Below are 17,236 nucleotides of genomic sequence, written 5' to 3' on the forward strand. Positions count from 1 at the left end.
CATGAAATCTCCGCTGAGATGTACTTGACTTGTGAACTATTTCTCTAATTTCGTTAAAAGTGAAATATTTTTTCAAGGTTCTCTATGCTGGCAGCTCCGTGATTCTTCAAGGGAGGATTTTTTTTTCATATGCCCAACTACACTTCATTCATTATCCGTGCCCAATTATTTTTAGAATTTTACATGGCATCCTTAACAGATTAACGCTACAACCTAGGCACTTTGAATCAACCAGATGTAGACCTGTTCAAAAATAATTGGTCAGCAAAACCAAGCATTGAGCATAACTTTAAAGTATTTATTTTTTGACATTTATTTCCATTTCTTATTCGTGCTTATGGCCGAATTATGATGATTGAAAATGTACAGGTAAATTTATCCCTAGAAATTGCCTAATCTTAGCAGTAACCATTCGAAATTCTGCAAGTTAAGAGCTATTTGATACATTTACAACACACGTGTAACATCTTTAACAAATGCATCCTTTGTTCCTTTGTTACAAATAATGGCATGCTACAGTGAGAAACGGAAATTTTTCTTGCTAATCATGACCCCCCCTTGGTTTATTTACAAGCAGAGGAGGATGCGAGGCCTTTAATTTATTACTGGTCATCCGTGCTACTGCAGCAGAAGTGTACGTGACGCGTTCATTTGCTAAGACTTACGCATGAAATGATGTCACGAACCACTGCATCCTTTGTGTGCACCTTTCGGTGCTAAAACTGAAGACATAGCGTTTGTTTAGCTGCATGGCTAATGTCACAATAACGTCAGCATACAACAATAGCTCACTTCTTGCTGTTATTGTCTACTACAGAATAATTTTATCACAGTTTGTTTAGCTGCATTGCGAATATCATGATCACGCCAACAGTACAATAATGGATTTAGCAATGAATTCAGAAGTGGGCAAAGATAAAGGATCATTGCAAACGAAAATGTTGCATCTGTTGGATTTAATTTATAAGAAAATATAAAAGAAATTAGGAGATAAGGGAGATAACAGACGAGAAAAATCATTAAAATATATATGGTATTAGTGAATGATTTTTTAAACCTGCACATGTCAATTTGATGTGGTGGAGTGTTCCTTTGTTCATGGATCTGAGCCTGATGGCGACGCATTACTTGGTAGATTTTAGTCCAAGTGTAAAACATGGCAACAAGGCAAACAGTTGTCACAACCAACATGACTTGAGAAAACGCCACATTGCCAGAACTCCATGCTATGGATCCTATGCCACTTATAAACCATATGCACACCAATGCGATCCGTGCTCTCTTCTCTGTGACTATTTCTGAGTATCGTAGATGAAAATATATCGCAAAGTAACGGTCAATGCTTATAGCTGTTACTGTAAAAAGACTTACTTCTTTAAGGAACGAAGATATGATGGCATGGACGGTTGGAAACACGCATGAATTGAGTTTGTTTTGGTAAACCAAAATTTGCAACGTAATGAAACACGTTTCTGATATCAGTCCAGTACACAAATCCGATAGGACGAGACCGCATAGAAGAATATTCGACGGTGAAACCCGTAAGCTAGAACTTCCCAAAATTGAAACAAGAACCAAAAGATTTTCCAGTGCTGTCAATATAGAGACGACGATGTGTAAAACCATACTTGTGATCATAACACCTGTGTTTTCAGATTCGTGAGAGATACTAAGACAGGTGAGCTCTTGAGAAATATTTCCCTTACCTCCAGTCATCCTTTCACTTTTGCGGTTCGTGAATTATCAATATAACTTAGAGCCTTCTTGAAACTGAATAATTGGTCTGAGTGTTTTCCAAAGACTTTAAAAGGACTCTTTGTACTGATGAAACAAAGCAAGGGCCGAACCACTAACAAGAAAGGGTAAAACTGGGAGCTGGTTCGTAAGGATAAATGTGAAATCCAGCCGTCAATGCAAGCCAGTACTGAACTAAAGGTGGACATTACGCAAAGTAGAGCACATCTGATTAAGTGATCGGACGAAAGAGTTTACTTATGTTTGTTTGTTTCCAATTTTTCTTAATTTGAGACTTTGCCAGCTGCATGTCATTTCTATTTTGAAAAACGTTTGTCTAAAATACATTCAGAAACGAGAGGAAAAGCAACGAAAAGTAACAAAACATGATAATCTTGGGTCGAAATGAAATTTTACCTCGCTTGTTCATTTGTTTTTTAAGATTTTTACAGCAATTTCCTCGCTTGAGAATGTACTTGTCTTTAATTGACATTTTGACGCCGATTGACAATTTGTTTTTATGTATTCAGGTTGTAATTAAAGCAATACATGCAATAAGTAGATGTAGCAGCATAAGTCAAACCTCCCACTGACCCTTGAACGCAAAACCTGTGCGGCACTTTACGAGAGATGCTCCTTCAAAACAAGATTTCTAGAACAGATCTGAGATTTTCAGATAGTGTTTATACCGAAAGATTTTTTTATAACTTGAACGCCACAATCGTGAAATCAACATAACACTAATGCCAATCATGGGAGACAACTTTTACGCTAAAAAAAAACCCCTGTGTATTGACTTATTGACGTCCACTACAATTAATCAGATACAAATTCGAATAATCTTTGAATTGAGGAATTGTCTCTATGGCCTCCCTTCCATTCAGAACACAAAAAACCACAGCGGAAAAAAACAATTCATGATCAGAGGATACAATCAAACCTGTATTAAGCGGCACCGTATTCAGCGGTCACCCCGTATTAACCGGTCAGTGTTAGAAGTCCCAAATTTCTTTCCCACTGTGATATTCACCTCTATTAAACGGTCGCGGTCACCCTTTTTTTAAGTCGCATAGGCCTGTTTTTATTACCTCCCCATGTATTGAACGGTCACTGAAAGCAGGATCACTCAAAAAAAAAAAGAGAGTTTAAATCCATTTTTCTCTACCAAAATCAAAGTAAATAGTATTTTCGAGCGAGATTCTGTACATCAAGTGGTCAGTCATAGCCTTAATAATACACATGAAAAAATGACGCGCCTTTGATTGGCTGAAAACGCGTGCATTTTTCATGTAACACGATTGCAAATTACAAAAAACGCGCATGCTGCCAAAATCTCGTCACTCTATTTGCAAATTCTGATAGACTGGAAAGGGATAGCCTGCGAGAAAGTACTCAGAGGTGCTGCGGCTCGAGTATCGTATAGCTGGAAAGGATTTTCGCCTCCCGCTCTGGCGTTCCACAAGGTCTTACAGAAAAGGTCAAAAATTGCATAATACCTGATATCTGAAAGAACAAGAAACCGAATCAAGTTATTGATTGGAATTGACATGTACAATGGACGCCAAGGAATGTCTCATGCGTCGATTGGTTAAATAATTAATTCAGGGGATTCAGGGCATTATTTTAACCCCCTGTAACTGTTCATGGCTGTCACATCAACAGGTGACGGTGAACGCACCGCGGCTCTACTGCGGGCGATTTGGAAACCGGGAGATCCTGGGGATGAAATTAAACTCAAGAGCGACTGACTTGAAAATCTGTAGCAAACTCTTTCGAGTTGTTTTACCTTTAATACAATGTGTTTTAAGGTTCGGTGCGACAAGTGTGAGAAGACAACGTGGAAAGGTAAGCAACCGAAAAATAACAAGAACCTTTTTTTTGAAAATATCAACCGAGATCACGTCGAAATGTATTCCACGCTTGCCAAGTGTGTTACATTTGCTCGAGTTTGATGGTGACTCATAATTTACGTGTCTGGAAATTTCTAGCACACTGCACACACTTAAAGAGTAAATAGGCAAAAATATGTGAAAAATCTTAATAATAATAATAACAGTAGTGACAGGAAAAATTATACGGTGAATTCATATGTCATACAGGATACACTCTTGAACGTGCTGTAATGATCACCTTGTACGTGTAGTAACATCTTAGGCAAAGTTTCCGCACAGCCCCATACTACATTATGCATTCAGTTCTTGGATAGAGAAAACAATGACAAAAACAATACAATTCCACTGGGAAAACAGATTTATTTTACAATGGTGTGGAGCTATGCGGAAATTTTACCGGAGACATTTTTACTTTTAGTCTATTTGATTTATTGTTCTTCTTATTTGAGGCTGTGGTAAACATGCTGAAGCGGTAATGAGGGATGTACCTGAAGACCAGAAGTGCAAGTGTCCTCGAGACAGGTCTGGTAATTGAACCAGCAATCACTTGAGCTGACTTCTGTTTTCTTTTTTTTTGCTACCAGGTGAGCACTGTTTATGCCTATTTTGTTATTTAACTGTGTGTAATTTTTGTAACACTTAAGTTGCAACTTTTGATTGTATTAAGTTTTAATCTATCTGCTCTTCCAAACTGATCTCAGCGTAACTTGTCTCTACAATTTGAAATGTTATGGGATTGGAATAGACCTGTAGGGACACTCCTATTCGAAAAATTTCTCCAGTCCCAAAAAGTGGGGTTCCCTGTTATGATGGAGTGTAAGGTGTGGAATATCACATGATTAGGAAGGTGCCAAATTTTTGAGAGCTGTATTTGTTATGAGTAAAATTTTATAGATAACACAATGCTTTACTTGGGGCCAATAAGACTGAAAAATTCTGGGGAAGTGGAAAGGTTATTGTGTCTCATCTAACACTGTTTCAAGATGGAATTGTTTTGCATGTACTGTCTGCATTCTTCCAGTCTTCGTCAGATGATAAGGTCAAATGGTTAGACCATTACCACATGAAGCCTGTTCCTTCTCTGTGGATTTTTTGTTTTCAATAGCTGGGAGTGGCACATTCCAATCCTCATGGATTGAGAGAGATTTCCCTTGTGTTTAGGTTCTGTTTAGACATCCATGCTGTCACAATTTCTCTCATACTGTGTCAGCTTATGTCTTGATGAAATCACCCCTCTAATCCTATATTTGTAATAACCAGTGTGATAATCAAGTTTTAATTTGTACTAAAGCAGTAGTAAGTGGTGTTGTGTGCCATAAAATGAAATGACTTAATTATAATGAACTCCAAAGTGTGCTGCCAAATATAGATGGATGCGGAAGAAGAGAAATAAGTTGGTGTTACTGTTCCTCCATAGTCAATGGTTGAACTGCTTTAGGCAAACTTATTAATTGCCTGAGTCCTGCATTCAATGACTGTTGCAAACAAACATAATCCTTACTCCTCTGATACCACAACACTAAATTTCCTTTAATTGCTGCAATAATCATTTACCAAACTGGTTAGGATGCTGTATAACAAAGCCCCTGCTTTTACAAGTTCATGATCAAGTTTTGCAAGGGGCTCCATCTCCTAAAACCAATTTCGTCAAGTCATATTAAGGATTTTACAGGGACAATAATTATTAATGAGTTGCAACTTAAGTGCAGTGAAGACTATGATTAATTTAACATCAAAAGCATTTGCATAAATTGGGCCTTTTGACAGCTTTAAACCTGTTTATTTACCCATGTTTTCATTCCACAAGTAAACTTGGAAAATTATTGAAAGTTTGGTGAGATAATCACTTATTGCAAAACTGGGCCCAGCAAATGCTGATTAGCGTTAACCTAAGGTTAAATTTTAATCCAGGTTTTTTTATTTCTTCATTCAAAAGCCTTTTAGGGAAAATTTTCACTATTCCTTTTAAAACATCCAATGATCAAATTGCCATCAAAAAGATTTGTACTGAATCTTCTTTTAAAGCTTTCAGACCTGAAATCAAATTTCATTCTAACCCTGGGTTTCCTTAGCCCAGCTTTGAACAACCCAGGCCTGAAGTGTTACCTAGGTGTGTGAGTTAGATCACTCTTCAGAGTGGTGATCTGCCACCACTGTCTGTGTATGTGGTAACAAGTTGCATTGCCCACAAGTTCTGTCACCCCAAAGGAAGTCCTGTCACCCTGAAGTATGATTGTGTTTTGTGTAAGTGTATTTTGACATAAGGTTAAGGCTTGGAGAAAGTTATTGAAGTTATTTAATTGGAAAATTATTAATGCAAATAACCAACAAGTTGTAAGTAATAGTAACTTGGCAATCCCTATCATCCCTTTTTCCAGAGATGGTTTTGATACTTGGGCAGTTGAACTTAAGTCAAAAGTTACGGTGATGCAAATTCAAGTTGGGGACAATAAAACCTTCTGGGGTGATGGAACTTGGGGTGACAGTTCAAGGGGACAATGTCACCTACTGTACAACTGTGTATGCCAGAGTACCAGCCAATTTACAACAACTAAAGTATTGATCTATTAATGTGACAAAAAATAATTTTGACACATATTGCTTTATAGGAATACAATTTGTGTCAGTGAACCACTACTCAAATAAATTCAATTTACTTGATTGCAGGTCCCCTTTTTTCTTTCTGTTTTCTATTCTTTTTTGCAGGTCCATCTTGTGGTGTGTTTTGAAATTGTGGAGAATCACAATGGAATCATCACCAGTACTGTTTTAAGTTTGTAAAATCGAGTAACTCACTGAAGTTGCCACAATTCTTTACTTAAAGATGCAATTTTCATCACTTGGTGTAGTCCAACTCCTTTCATTCATTCCAGATGGATTAAATTCGTTATCAGCTATTTTAGTAATGTTAAAGATTTTAAAAATGACCTTTACAGACATACATCTAGCTGCAGTTTTACTTGAAGTTGAGTGTATATTAAGTAATATATAGTGAGACACAAGTATAGTTAGTTAACTTTCATAGTAACATACAATGTCACCCTTGTGAATACTTTCCGCTGGCTTCATACTTTGTGTAAAGGTTAAAAATAGTTATCATATTTACTATGTGTATATAGAGTATACAAACAAGCTTTGACGTACTTCTAAAAAACTCCCTGATAAAGTCAGATATTGTCAGACAAAAAGTGTAGGAGATTTAAACAGGTTTTTACTACTTCAGTTTGTGCAGTGCTTCCCACTAGTTTATCATTAAAAAAAAATGCCATCAGGCAGGGTGGACAAGTTGCCTCTCACCGAGAGTAGCTACATGTATTCAGTGGAACTCCAGAGCAAATGCAGTGAACTCAGGGTAACCATGAGCAAATGCAGTAAACACAGAATAACCAAGAGCAAATGCAGTGAACAGAGTAACTAAGAGCAAATGCAGTGAACACAGGATAATCAAGAGCAAAGTAACGCAGTGAACACTGGGTAGCTTAATTGGCAATGCTGCCTCCTTGGACTTAAATTCTTAAGAATACTCGCTGGAATCCTGACAGATGCTTGATCCGACAGGGAAACGAGGGGCTAACAAATTGATCTGACTGCTTTGGTCAATTTGAGGGCACTATCTGAATAAATTATGTTTTTTTTCTCTATATCAGGGTCGGCCAGGGGGGGTAGTGGAATACCAATATACCCGAAAAAAATCGACAAAATACCCCAAAATACCCCAAATTCCTCCAAATATACCCAAAAATAATCGAAGCTTTGAATACTTTATACCTGAAATTCAAAGAAAGTGATATACTGAATACCCATATTTAAGCTGCAATATACCGTATACCCGATTTAAAACGCCCCTGAATACCGAATACCCAAAAACCCTGGCCGACCCTGCTATATTGCCTCGGACAGGCAATATACGTTAAAATTCGGTTTCCTGGAAAAACTGGATTAAGGATCATCGGATCAAGGATCAAGGATCAGTTCAAAATGAATCAAATAAATTAAATAAATTAATAGGCGTGATTGATTGCTCATCTACGTAACTCAGTCAAGATCTCCCGTATTCTAAAGCGAAAATAGGAGAAAAAATAAAAAATCAATGTTCCTTATTTTGTCGGATGTGATCAAAAGTGTGGGACTAATGGAATTGGCACTAGCCGCCAGAAAAGATTACTGGTCATCCTCTGCTCCAGTCAAGCAGCTCGTTAACATTATTTAATATTTTTTCAAGCTTGAAAATTGTGAAAGTGTTAACATGTCCTAAGGTAGAGGAAATTCGAAAGTTCGTTTTCCATGTCATCCATCAACTTGATGATAGAAGTGTGTGAGATGTTTTTCGGTGTAGTAATTACTAGTAGTTATTAATGAAAGTGAGATGATTTTTTTTCAACAGTTTCGAAAGCGATTTTGATGAAAATAATACACTGTAAAATATTCCTAACTAAGGTGCTGTGGTGGCCTTATTGTGAAAAAGATTTACTTCATTCCTTGAAAGAGTCTCACTTTCAAAAACATTCTTTTTATCTCCTTTTAGTGGAAGTGTTTTAGTGAGAACCATAACCATAATGTTGTGGAAACTACTTGACAAAAATTTTATCTCCTCTTGTTTACTTTCTTTCAATATGTACACCATGGCCTCATTAGTGTAGCAAAAGAAAGCTGCTTTAAACCGTTTGCCGTCATGAAATGTATGCCTTGCTTCTTGCTGATTTCATATCCAGTTCTCAAAGTCAACAAGTCATTAAACACTCCTGTGTTGAAGATAAATATTCCTTTTTATTTGAAGAAAGCTACATGGTAGTAACGTAAAACTGCTATAAAATGTCTTGCGTTATAGCATAAGCTGTTATCAAGTAGAATTGTTCGAAGTATGTTTTTAGCGAGCGGGACTTGATTTCAGTTCTCAGATAAAGTCTGTATCTATATTGTCGCATGCTTATCTGTATTGCTTAAGATAAGAAAAAAAAAATATATATATATATATGGATACATCAATCTCATCAACGGTGAAATGTTAAGGAAACCTTACTCTTCCTCAGAATTATTCTCATTTTCCCAGATCTCAATACTTTGGTTTACTCTTTGAAATAAATGCGAGCATAGGGAAATTAATGAAAGATAACTGCGATGCGAACGTGTGTTACTATGAAGGTTTTTTTTTTTATACCATCACAGTAAGATTGCCAAAATAATTACTGCACAAAAGCAAAGCTGGCTTTTTCCACTGTCGCACATGACCAGTTCCCGATTGAAAAATGACTTATAATGCCGCAGTTCAAAATTACCGGATGCTTTGGCTTGGTGACAATTTTTTTAGAGCAGAAACCGTAAATTATGTACCTCGCCGCAACTTACGTACACTATTTGGATAAAACATCATTACATTTTTTTTATAAATTTGTTTGGCGTTCCCACCTCACCATAAATTGTGCAAAAAAAAATTGAGTGCTTGAATACTGACGCTTTTTGGTCATTTGAATTGCAAAACTAGGTTTTTAGGACTTGATGCAATTTTGAACAAATTTGAGGCATAATTACGTTTACATTTTTGTGGATATTTTCTTTTTGTTGTCTAAATTAGTTTGCGTTGATTTTGGTTTGGGTTCGTGTAAATTTTCGTCAAAATTGGGTTTAGAATATTTCTTCATAGTGTGGAAACATATTATGGATTCAAAGCAGCCCACAATAGCAAAATTATTAATATTCCAACTGGTATTGTCGCTCTTAAGCCTCATCAGCAGCACAATAGCGACAAAAGAAGGCTTTTTTGACTTTTTTCTTGTAAGTGAACATTTTGTTGGGTATTTCGCGGCATAAACGGCGTTTGACTGAGAATTTTGATAAGGAAAATCTTTCTTTCATTTAGAACCGTAAAACGAATAGTTATGACATCGGTTATATTTTCGATCGTTTACTACCGCATAAGACGCTAAGAGCACAAATATATTGATAACAATGTCACACTGACGCACAAAGAACGTTGATTATTACAATCGTTCAACTGTGTATAATCAATGCCTGTCAATCATGTCAAGTGCGGCGGAAAGAGATGTGAAATGTGCCATTGAATTATCATCAATATCTCAGACAGCGATATAGGCGGTTGGATGTTTTTCCTGGCTTATGCAAATTTCCATGAGTTAAAATCAAAGAACATCTGTTCAGCTTAGCTACCCAAGCAAAACTGAAAACTGAAACCGCAAGTTTAAAGCGCTAGCGCTTCGGCATGGGAGGTTGATGTTCTTTGAAGCTTCAAGTGATATAAATTCATAATCACAACGGTCAAAGTTATGTCTGAGGAAGGAGCGCTTCTGAAAACCGACGAATTAGGAACAAACTATGGGGATTTATTTAATCCCGACGAGGAAGCAGTTGAACCCAAGTCACAGGAAAGCAAGCAAGCCAGCCAGACGACATCTTGGTTCAACATGATTCGCGAGGCTGTTGCTATCAACCAAAACCTCCTCGTCTACAAGGTTTTTTATTTCTTTTATTTTGCCGCGCTTGGCAGCCTCGTACCATATTTATCACTTTATTTTAAGCACTCGCTTTTGCTGCCAGCTCATTTTGTGGGCATCATACTGGCAGTGAAGCCTCTTTGCCTGTTTGTGAGTGCGCCAATTCTTGGAACCATCGCAGACAAGTACAACAAGGTCAGAACAGTGTTACTAATCGCGCTATTCAGTTACATTGTCATGAATCTCCTTGTTGCTGTGGTTCCTCCTGTGAGCATAGATTGCCTCAGCGAAGTCCACGACAAACTGAACATTTCGCACCCAAACGACACCATTCATCGTCTCCATGGCATCACGAAAGAAAATCACGTAGAAGCAGGTAACATTACTTCAATCGGAAACACTGAGATGTGGCAAGAAGCCTGGCTTTTCGATCTTTACACCGAAATGGATCCGAAGATTTACAAGAATGCTAAAGTAGTGTTTCTTGTTATCTTGATAATCACTATAGTTGGTGAACTTCTCGGTGCTACGTCTAACACGCTCGCGGATGTGGCTACATTTCAAAACTTGGACAACCGTCCGCAGTACTACGGAGAGCAACGTTTGTGGGGGGAAGTGGGCTTGGGAGTATCAGCTTTCATTACAGGCTGTGTTGTACAGGGGCAGTACAAAAAACAGGTGGATATTTGTCCAGAAGACGTGTTTGACATTTACCGACCTTTCTTTTACGTGAATGCTATTCTAATGGCAGTCGCTCTGTTTGTGTCGACCCGCTTTAACTTTCAAGATTCAGACAAGTATGTGAATGAAAAAATTGCCCTGTTTAAAGGCCTACAGATATTCGGCAAAATTGAGTATTTGATCTTCGCCATGATTGCTCTTTTCCTTGGGGCCGCCTTAGGATCAGCGGAAACTTTCTTGTTTGTTCACTTGGTAGAGCTTGGCGCCTCGCCGTCCTTATTCAGTGCACTGGTCGCCGTGCATTGTATCTCAAATGTTGCGATGTATTACGGCTCTATATACTTCCTTGAAAGCATCGGCCATATGAAGATGCTCACACTTGGGCTGTTGATTTACGCGTTGAGGTTTTACTACTTTTCCGCCATTGAGAATCCTTGGCTGGTGTTACCGATTGAGTTTCTCCGTGGGCTGTGCTCGGCGTCTGTATGGTGTGCTCTGGCGTCCTATGTGGGCACTCCTCCCCGTGTTGGTGCTACACTGCAAGGTATTTTACACGGCCTGTACTACGGTCTTGGCAGAGGGCTCGGTCAGCTGATAGGAGGAATTTTGATTCGCAGATTTGGTACGGATCCGTATTTTCGCTACTTTGCTCTCATTGACTTTCTAGTGATGATCATTGTGGCGCTGCTGATTCCTTTCTTGGGTCCGCGAGGTACAATATGGATGACTTTATCGGGTTATTCCCCACTTCGCGCGCAAGAAATCGATTGTTGTCCCAAAATCTACAGACTACCTTGCATGCAGAAGAAGAAATCAGACCAAGAGGAATAGGAGATTATTTGATTTACTTCACTTTTGAAAAGAAACATATCTAAATTTTATTTTTTTCTGTTCTAAAAGCCTGAAAGTGAGTATATGAATATATTTACGAGTGAATTTGACAGTTGGAGACAGATTACCAAGACTATTTTTTTAAAGTTACATTTTAATTTCTTATATTAGACTTTGTTCATTTTACAAGGGAGATTTTTACCGACAAAAAAGGCGGTGGAAAGACTAGTCAGTTTTGTTGCATAAAAAATTTCATTTTTCGAAGATGTTAGTGTAAAAAACTCATCAATTGTCTGTAAATATATGGAGGAAATTATAATTAGGTTTTCTTTATAGCTTTATTGGGCTCAATATTTGTCCATGGATGGTGTAAATAATAGAACGTGGTCGCGTACAAAATTTGACCAAGATGTGTTTCCCTTGTTTTCCAATATCACTCTATTGTCACTTCAAAAGGAGGATTGTCATTGAAATAAACAATCTTTAAACCTTTCTCGGATCACTTGTTACCTAAGCTTTCAGTTTTAGATTGTCGATATGTTAAAGACAGATTACAGGTTTTGTAGTCATTTGTTCTGCAATATTCGTTGTACATCTCTGGTGTTCTTCTACTTAGAGGTAGCCCGAGTTTTATTTAAACAGAAGATGAATATTGTCATATTATATTGAAAGGTGAAATTGAACATAAGTGCTCACGTAAATGGTCCATATTACTGTAATAATAGAAGCCAATGCCTTTTTGTTAAAATGAAAAAAAATTCTGAGCAGAGATATGTCGAAATTAGTTTAACTGTAGAGAAGCTCATCCATGAGAGGTAAAATTAAGAGCTCGCCTGACATAAACCAGAGAGGAAGATTTTGTCACAAGAATGAAATGAGGTCTATGATTGTCAGATTTGTTCTTACGTTTATCCTGATGGATTTTAATATCACCTAATCGCTAAAATTTTCCCTTGCTCTTGAACAGGGCAATAGTTTACCAAAAACTTAGAAAAAAAAATAGATTTCTGCTCTCCCTTGATGTTGTGGCCAGCCGTGAAATGCATCATCACAAGATCTCTACTTCTGATCAACATCTGAACATGAAGGTTTTCTAATCTTTCTGAAGGTGACACACCATCATTCTATCACTTTTGTTTCACGTCATTACTTGTAAATGGCCTACATGATCTACACATATATATCTTTGTATAACTACTGTTGCAAGGATGTCAGTGTAACATGGAGGAGCTCCAAGAACGGATCTTCTTTTTTTGTACTTCACAACCAAGCTAAAATCAATCCGTTTGCTAAAAGCAGTTTAAAACCAACTCAGATGTTGAATTTCGCTCAAGTTGTCGAGACGCTGGTTACAAGTCCCACGTTGGGGGGTGTCCTTCGGGAAAAAGTTCATACGCGCCCTAGTGTCTCTGAAATCCTTGCAAACTATACGCCAGAAGAAAGCTTAATAAATGCAGTTTATGATGAAAATATAATTTGAGCGAGTTTTTCTTTCAGGAAGTGTTAGGAGCCTATAAGGCGTGAAACGACTGAGGGTTCTTCTAATGAATCTATCGGGTATTGCATGCCGCAGCACAAGCAAAATACCTGCACAGTCTTATTCACAAGACGTCAATCAACTTAAGTGTGTCACGCAGTTTTCGATATTCTGATTAGTTGTTTAGATATCGGCATCTAAAGTTGGAGTAGCTAAAATATGCGAGGCGTGTTACATAAATGGACGCCACGGGACAAATATCTCGAATATCAAATATTTCGAATTTCCCGACACACTTTCGTTTGTCCTTGTTCCTGGAATGTTTTGGGGGAAATTTGACGGAAATTGGTCAAATCTAAATACCCTATAAATTCGCTAAAAGTAGAGGAATTCCTCCCAATATCAAATGCGAGATTATAGCCCATATAGTGGCAGAGCCGTTTTTCTATCACGATCGCTCAGTAGAGCGTTAAGAAAGGCGACACAATTAGGCAAAGGAAAAACCCGCGAGAAAAATGTGTTGAGAAGCAAGACAACGAATCGAAAGACATATTTCAAATTACGATTCGAGGCAATTGTTAATGTTTTTGTATCAAGGCTGGTACTCGCCTAAATAAAAAGAAACCTCGTTCTTAACTTTATGTATGACAAATTTTGTTTTGACGTGTCTTCTTTGTTGGAAATCTGGACGCCAGCGTGGAGCTTGTAAAATGCCGATTAGAGTATCGTGCCGAAAAGAGCTCGACGCATAAATTATAACTCACGAAGGATACGGCTTCGTCGAGTTGCGTAAATGGAGTACTACGGGTCTCCTAATTCTTACCCTGTTAAAAAAATACTCAAGTGGCGCTGTTTAAATTTAGGTAGCGACTATTTCTTTAACAGAACGAGAACAACAACAAGGTCTTTTAAAGAAGATATTATTTACTAAAACAAATGGTTTTGCAATGTAATCGAAATAAGCTTTCAAGGGAAAGATTATTCAAATATTAGGAAAAACTTCCATAGTAATATTCTCCAAAGTTGAAAATGGTTCAATCGGTAAAGAATGTGAGAGCCAATAAAGAAATTACTTGCGAGACTAAAAGAACTCTACCAACGATTTCGTTTTTTTAATATCGTACGACATCAGGATTCTGATGACTTTTCAACGCAACAGCAATTCATATCGTTCCCCTTCTGGAACTGACTTGATTTGTTTAGAAATAATGAGGATCCCGTCAGTCATTTACGGGCGATCCTCTTCGCATATTTTTGTCAAAACGAGAAAAGAACTTATCAGGGTGCCAGAAGAGTGCACGCTCTTTAATAATCCCTGATATTAATTTTCTGCTTTCTTGTAAGTATCACCGCGTCCATATCTTCAGAAGTACCATCGCCAGGCAAGGGACGCCATTATATCTTATCAATCTACCTCTCCATCTTCTAACTGCCACAGATGGAAGGAAGTAGTTCACTCCACTTTTTTTTAAGTAAATGGTATTTAAAACGCCTTGTATTCACGTAGCGATTTAGCCATAACTGTGTTATAGTCACAGTTTTACCGTTCCATGAACAGGAACGTTACCGTTTGCTCGGCGAGCACCTCCAAAATATATCTGAGAAAGAAAATTATCGTTCGATTTTTCTCGATGTGGCGCACACATATTCACTGCCCCTATTTTGTTGTGTTTAAGCAAAGAATAACGTTTTAAAAGAACATGAAAAAACTATTAATCGCTAGATACACAGCTACTAACTTATTTAATTTAACCTAACCTAAGTAACATGGATAACTGAATATATTTATACTGCAAGTTTCTTAACGTTGTGTGATGAGAGGTGATCGCGTTTAATTCTTCTTAAGTTAACAACATATAATGAACACTAAGTTTGGGTACTATTTGCAATCAACACCACACCTTTGTTTTTTTCTTGTGATTGTGCTGTAGACCCTTAACGAACATTGAGTTGATAGGCTCCTCTACGAATTGTATAAATAAGACATATTACCAGGAATGAAAACAATTCACATAAAGGAAAGAACAGAAAAAGACAAGTTCGAACTTTAAGTCACTCTTTTTTAAATTTATCTCATTGCAAACCAATTCAAATCAACTAGTTTTTAGAAAGACGTTAATTTGCTAAACTGAAAAAACTCAAATGCTGTGAAAGAGGAAACGACTTCATCAGCTCATACCCTACGCATAAAGTTTTTCTGGCACCACCACAAGGTCCTCGGTTTTATCTTCCTTAGTCACAGTTGATGTAGAAAGGACTTCATCCGTCTGTTTTCCTCCGAGTTCTGTTTGAAACTGGTAACTTTCTTTACACATATTAAGTTGGGATCGAAAACAAGCCAGATAAATGCGCCTTTCTAAATTACATTCTCGCAAACTTTTCTCCCTAAGAGAACAAGAAATATTTATCTACTCATGCAAGCTTAAGGCCCGGCAGGGTAGCCTGTTCATCTAGGGATTTCTGGCGAGGGAGTGGCCCAATCTTCTTTCTCACTTGCTTGTTTAAGTTTTCTTCTTAACTCTGACTTTCTAGATGGTAGAGTCTTCTATGTATCACCTTAAGCTTCAGGGACCAGAGCACAATTTCTTGATAATTTCAGCCATAATTTCGGAGCCGTTGTTAATTTGTAAGTATTTAGGTGGACTGTCCTCGTACGGTAAATAATTATGCAATGCTCAATCAATTTCGTTGACTCACTTGGTTTTTGGACGGAAACAACCAACAAAATTTAGAAAAGTAGTAATTGATCACTCAAAATATAGTGATAGTGCGATAGCGGCTCTCGTTTTTGGTCATATGATGAATATTGTAGAGGATTTCGAGCGCTTTTTCCTTATTAAAATACAATAACCAAAGCTTTGTTTGGAACAAGAATACCTTCTCTAGCGGGACCGCGCAGAGGGAGGGGCTGGGGGGAGGCTTTAGCTCCTCCCTCCCCCCCACCTTTTTGCAAAATAAAAATAAATTAGACAAAAAATAATTTAACAAAGATAACGGAGCCAAAAATAGCCCCCCCCCCCCCCTACTCAAAAACATGCTGCGCGGTCCTTGTTTAGTGTATTCCAAGTAACAAAGAACCCTTTTCTTCAGATTCTTGGTTTGGACCTCAAGTCGCGTACTCAATTCGGCGCGCACAGTCTAATCAGCGCACACAGGAAACGCACATGTTGAAGTTAAGATTGCCTCGAGTTTCGCACTCAATTCGGCATGCACAGAAAACGAACAAGTCACGCTCTGAAAGCCAAGCGGCCATGTAATGTTCTGTTTATTTTATTTTTACTGATGAAATTTCAAAAAAATCGACTGCGCGCCTGAGCGGGAAGCTCTCTTGTAATTGGCTAATCATGTTAGTAACCATGACGACACCAATATCCTCACACATGAAAGATAAAAATAGTATCTTCACTGAGCGCGATGAAGACATGATTTTGCAGTAAAAGGAAAAATCCTGGTATTCCACCAGTGGTGCTCAATTCGGCATTTTACACAGGACACAATAATTATTTTTCCTCGTCCATCTGAAACTCGGTTTTCGTTTGAGGGAAAAGAGGAATTTGAGCGACGTTTTCATTCGAATGTCTATGACTCGTACCCTGGGCCCGGTCACTAGCGGCAATTTGGAGAACAATCGGCTGCAACGAAGTACTTCTCCTGGCATGGGAATTATCAAAGCCACCACTAGAGGAGCAAGTTGCAACCAAAAGGATCAGCACGAAAAAAGAAAGCGAAGTACGATACATGGTTCCAATCTCGAATCATGATTCCGCCAAACGCGGGAAAGACCTAGACCAAGGACGGTTTTAAAAGCGAACTCTATATTAAGCGAGGTCTTCGTCTTCTACGTCTAAAAGCTGATTCTAGCCGCAAAAAATGGCTCATAATGTACCAAAAATAAAAACAAAAAAAACAACAAACAAACAAACAAAAAAACGCTGCGTTGTTTAATTAAGGAAGAAATGCAAAATTCCACAAAAACCCAAAAGCCGCGAAGACATCATTTGACGGCGATCCAGTCTTACCCAGTAATTCGAGCGAGAATTTTTCTTTACCTTTTAAAAGAGGGAGATGGATATGTGATTGACCTTTGTGCCAATCAATGAAATTTTGGTCAGTTTGATGCGATTGCAAAATTTTTTTGCCAATTTTTGGCACGCGAAAACTTAGTAAATGTT

At 37.9% G+C, this 17,236-nt stretch overlaps 2 protein-coding genes and 1 long non-coding RNA gene across 3 annotated transcripts; 2 read left to right on the forward strand and 1 right to left on the reverse strand.

Moving 5' to 3' along the window:
* Positions 1-277: 277 nt before the first annotated feature.
* On the reverse strand, positions 278-1,845 carry LOC113668521 (melanocortin receptor 4-like). The gene has a single exon (XM_027184434.2). The coding sequence runs from the start codon at positions 1,714-1,716 to the stop codon at positions 802-804; it is 915 nt and encodes a 304-aa protein (XP_027040235.2). The 5' UTR covers positions 1,717-1,845; the 3' UTR covers positions 278-801.
* A 1,597-nt stretch (positions 1,846-3,442) lies between these two features.
* Positions 3,443-7,726, forward strand: LOC113668519 (uncharacterized). Its single transcript, XR_003446012.2, has 3 exons — positions 3,443-3,579; positions 4,076-4,210; positions 6,294-7,726. It is a non-coding gene; the product is annotated as an uncharacterized LOC113668519 (long non-coding RNA).
* A 1,920-nt stretch (positions 7,727-9,646) lies between these two features.
* On the forward strand, positions 9,647-12,079 carry LOC113668528 (major facilitator superfamily domain-containing protein 6). Its single transcript, XM_027184441.2, has one exon. The coding sequence runs from the start codon at positions 9,908-9,910 to the stop codon at positions 11,585-11,587; it is 1,680 nt and encodes a 559-aa protein (XP_027040242.2). The 5' UTR covers positions 9,647-9,907; the 3' UTR covers positions 11,588-12,079.
* The last annotated feature ends 5,157 nt before the right edge of the window (positions 12,080-17,236 follow it).

This window comes from Pocillopora damicornis, chromosome 9 (genome assembly GCF_964200805.1).
Source record: "Pocillopora damicornis chromosome 9, jaPocDami1.2, whole genome shotgun sequence".
Lineage (NCBI taxonomy): Eukaryota > Metazoa > Cnidaria > Anthozoa > Scleractinia > Pocilloporidae > Pocillopora > Pocillopora damicornis.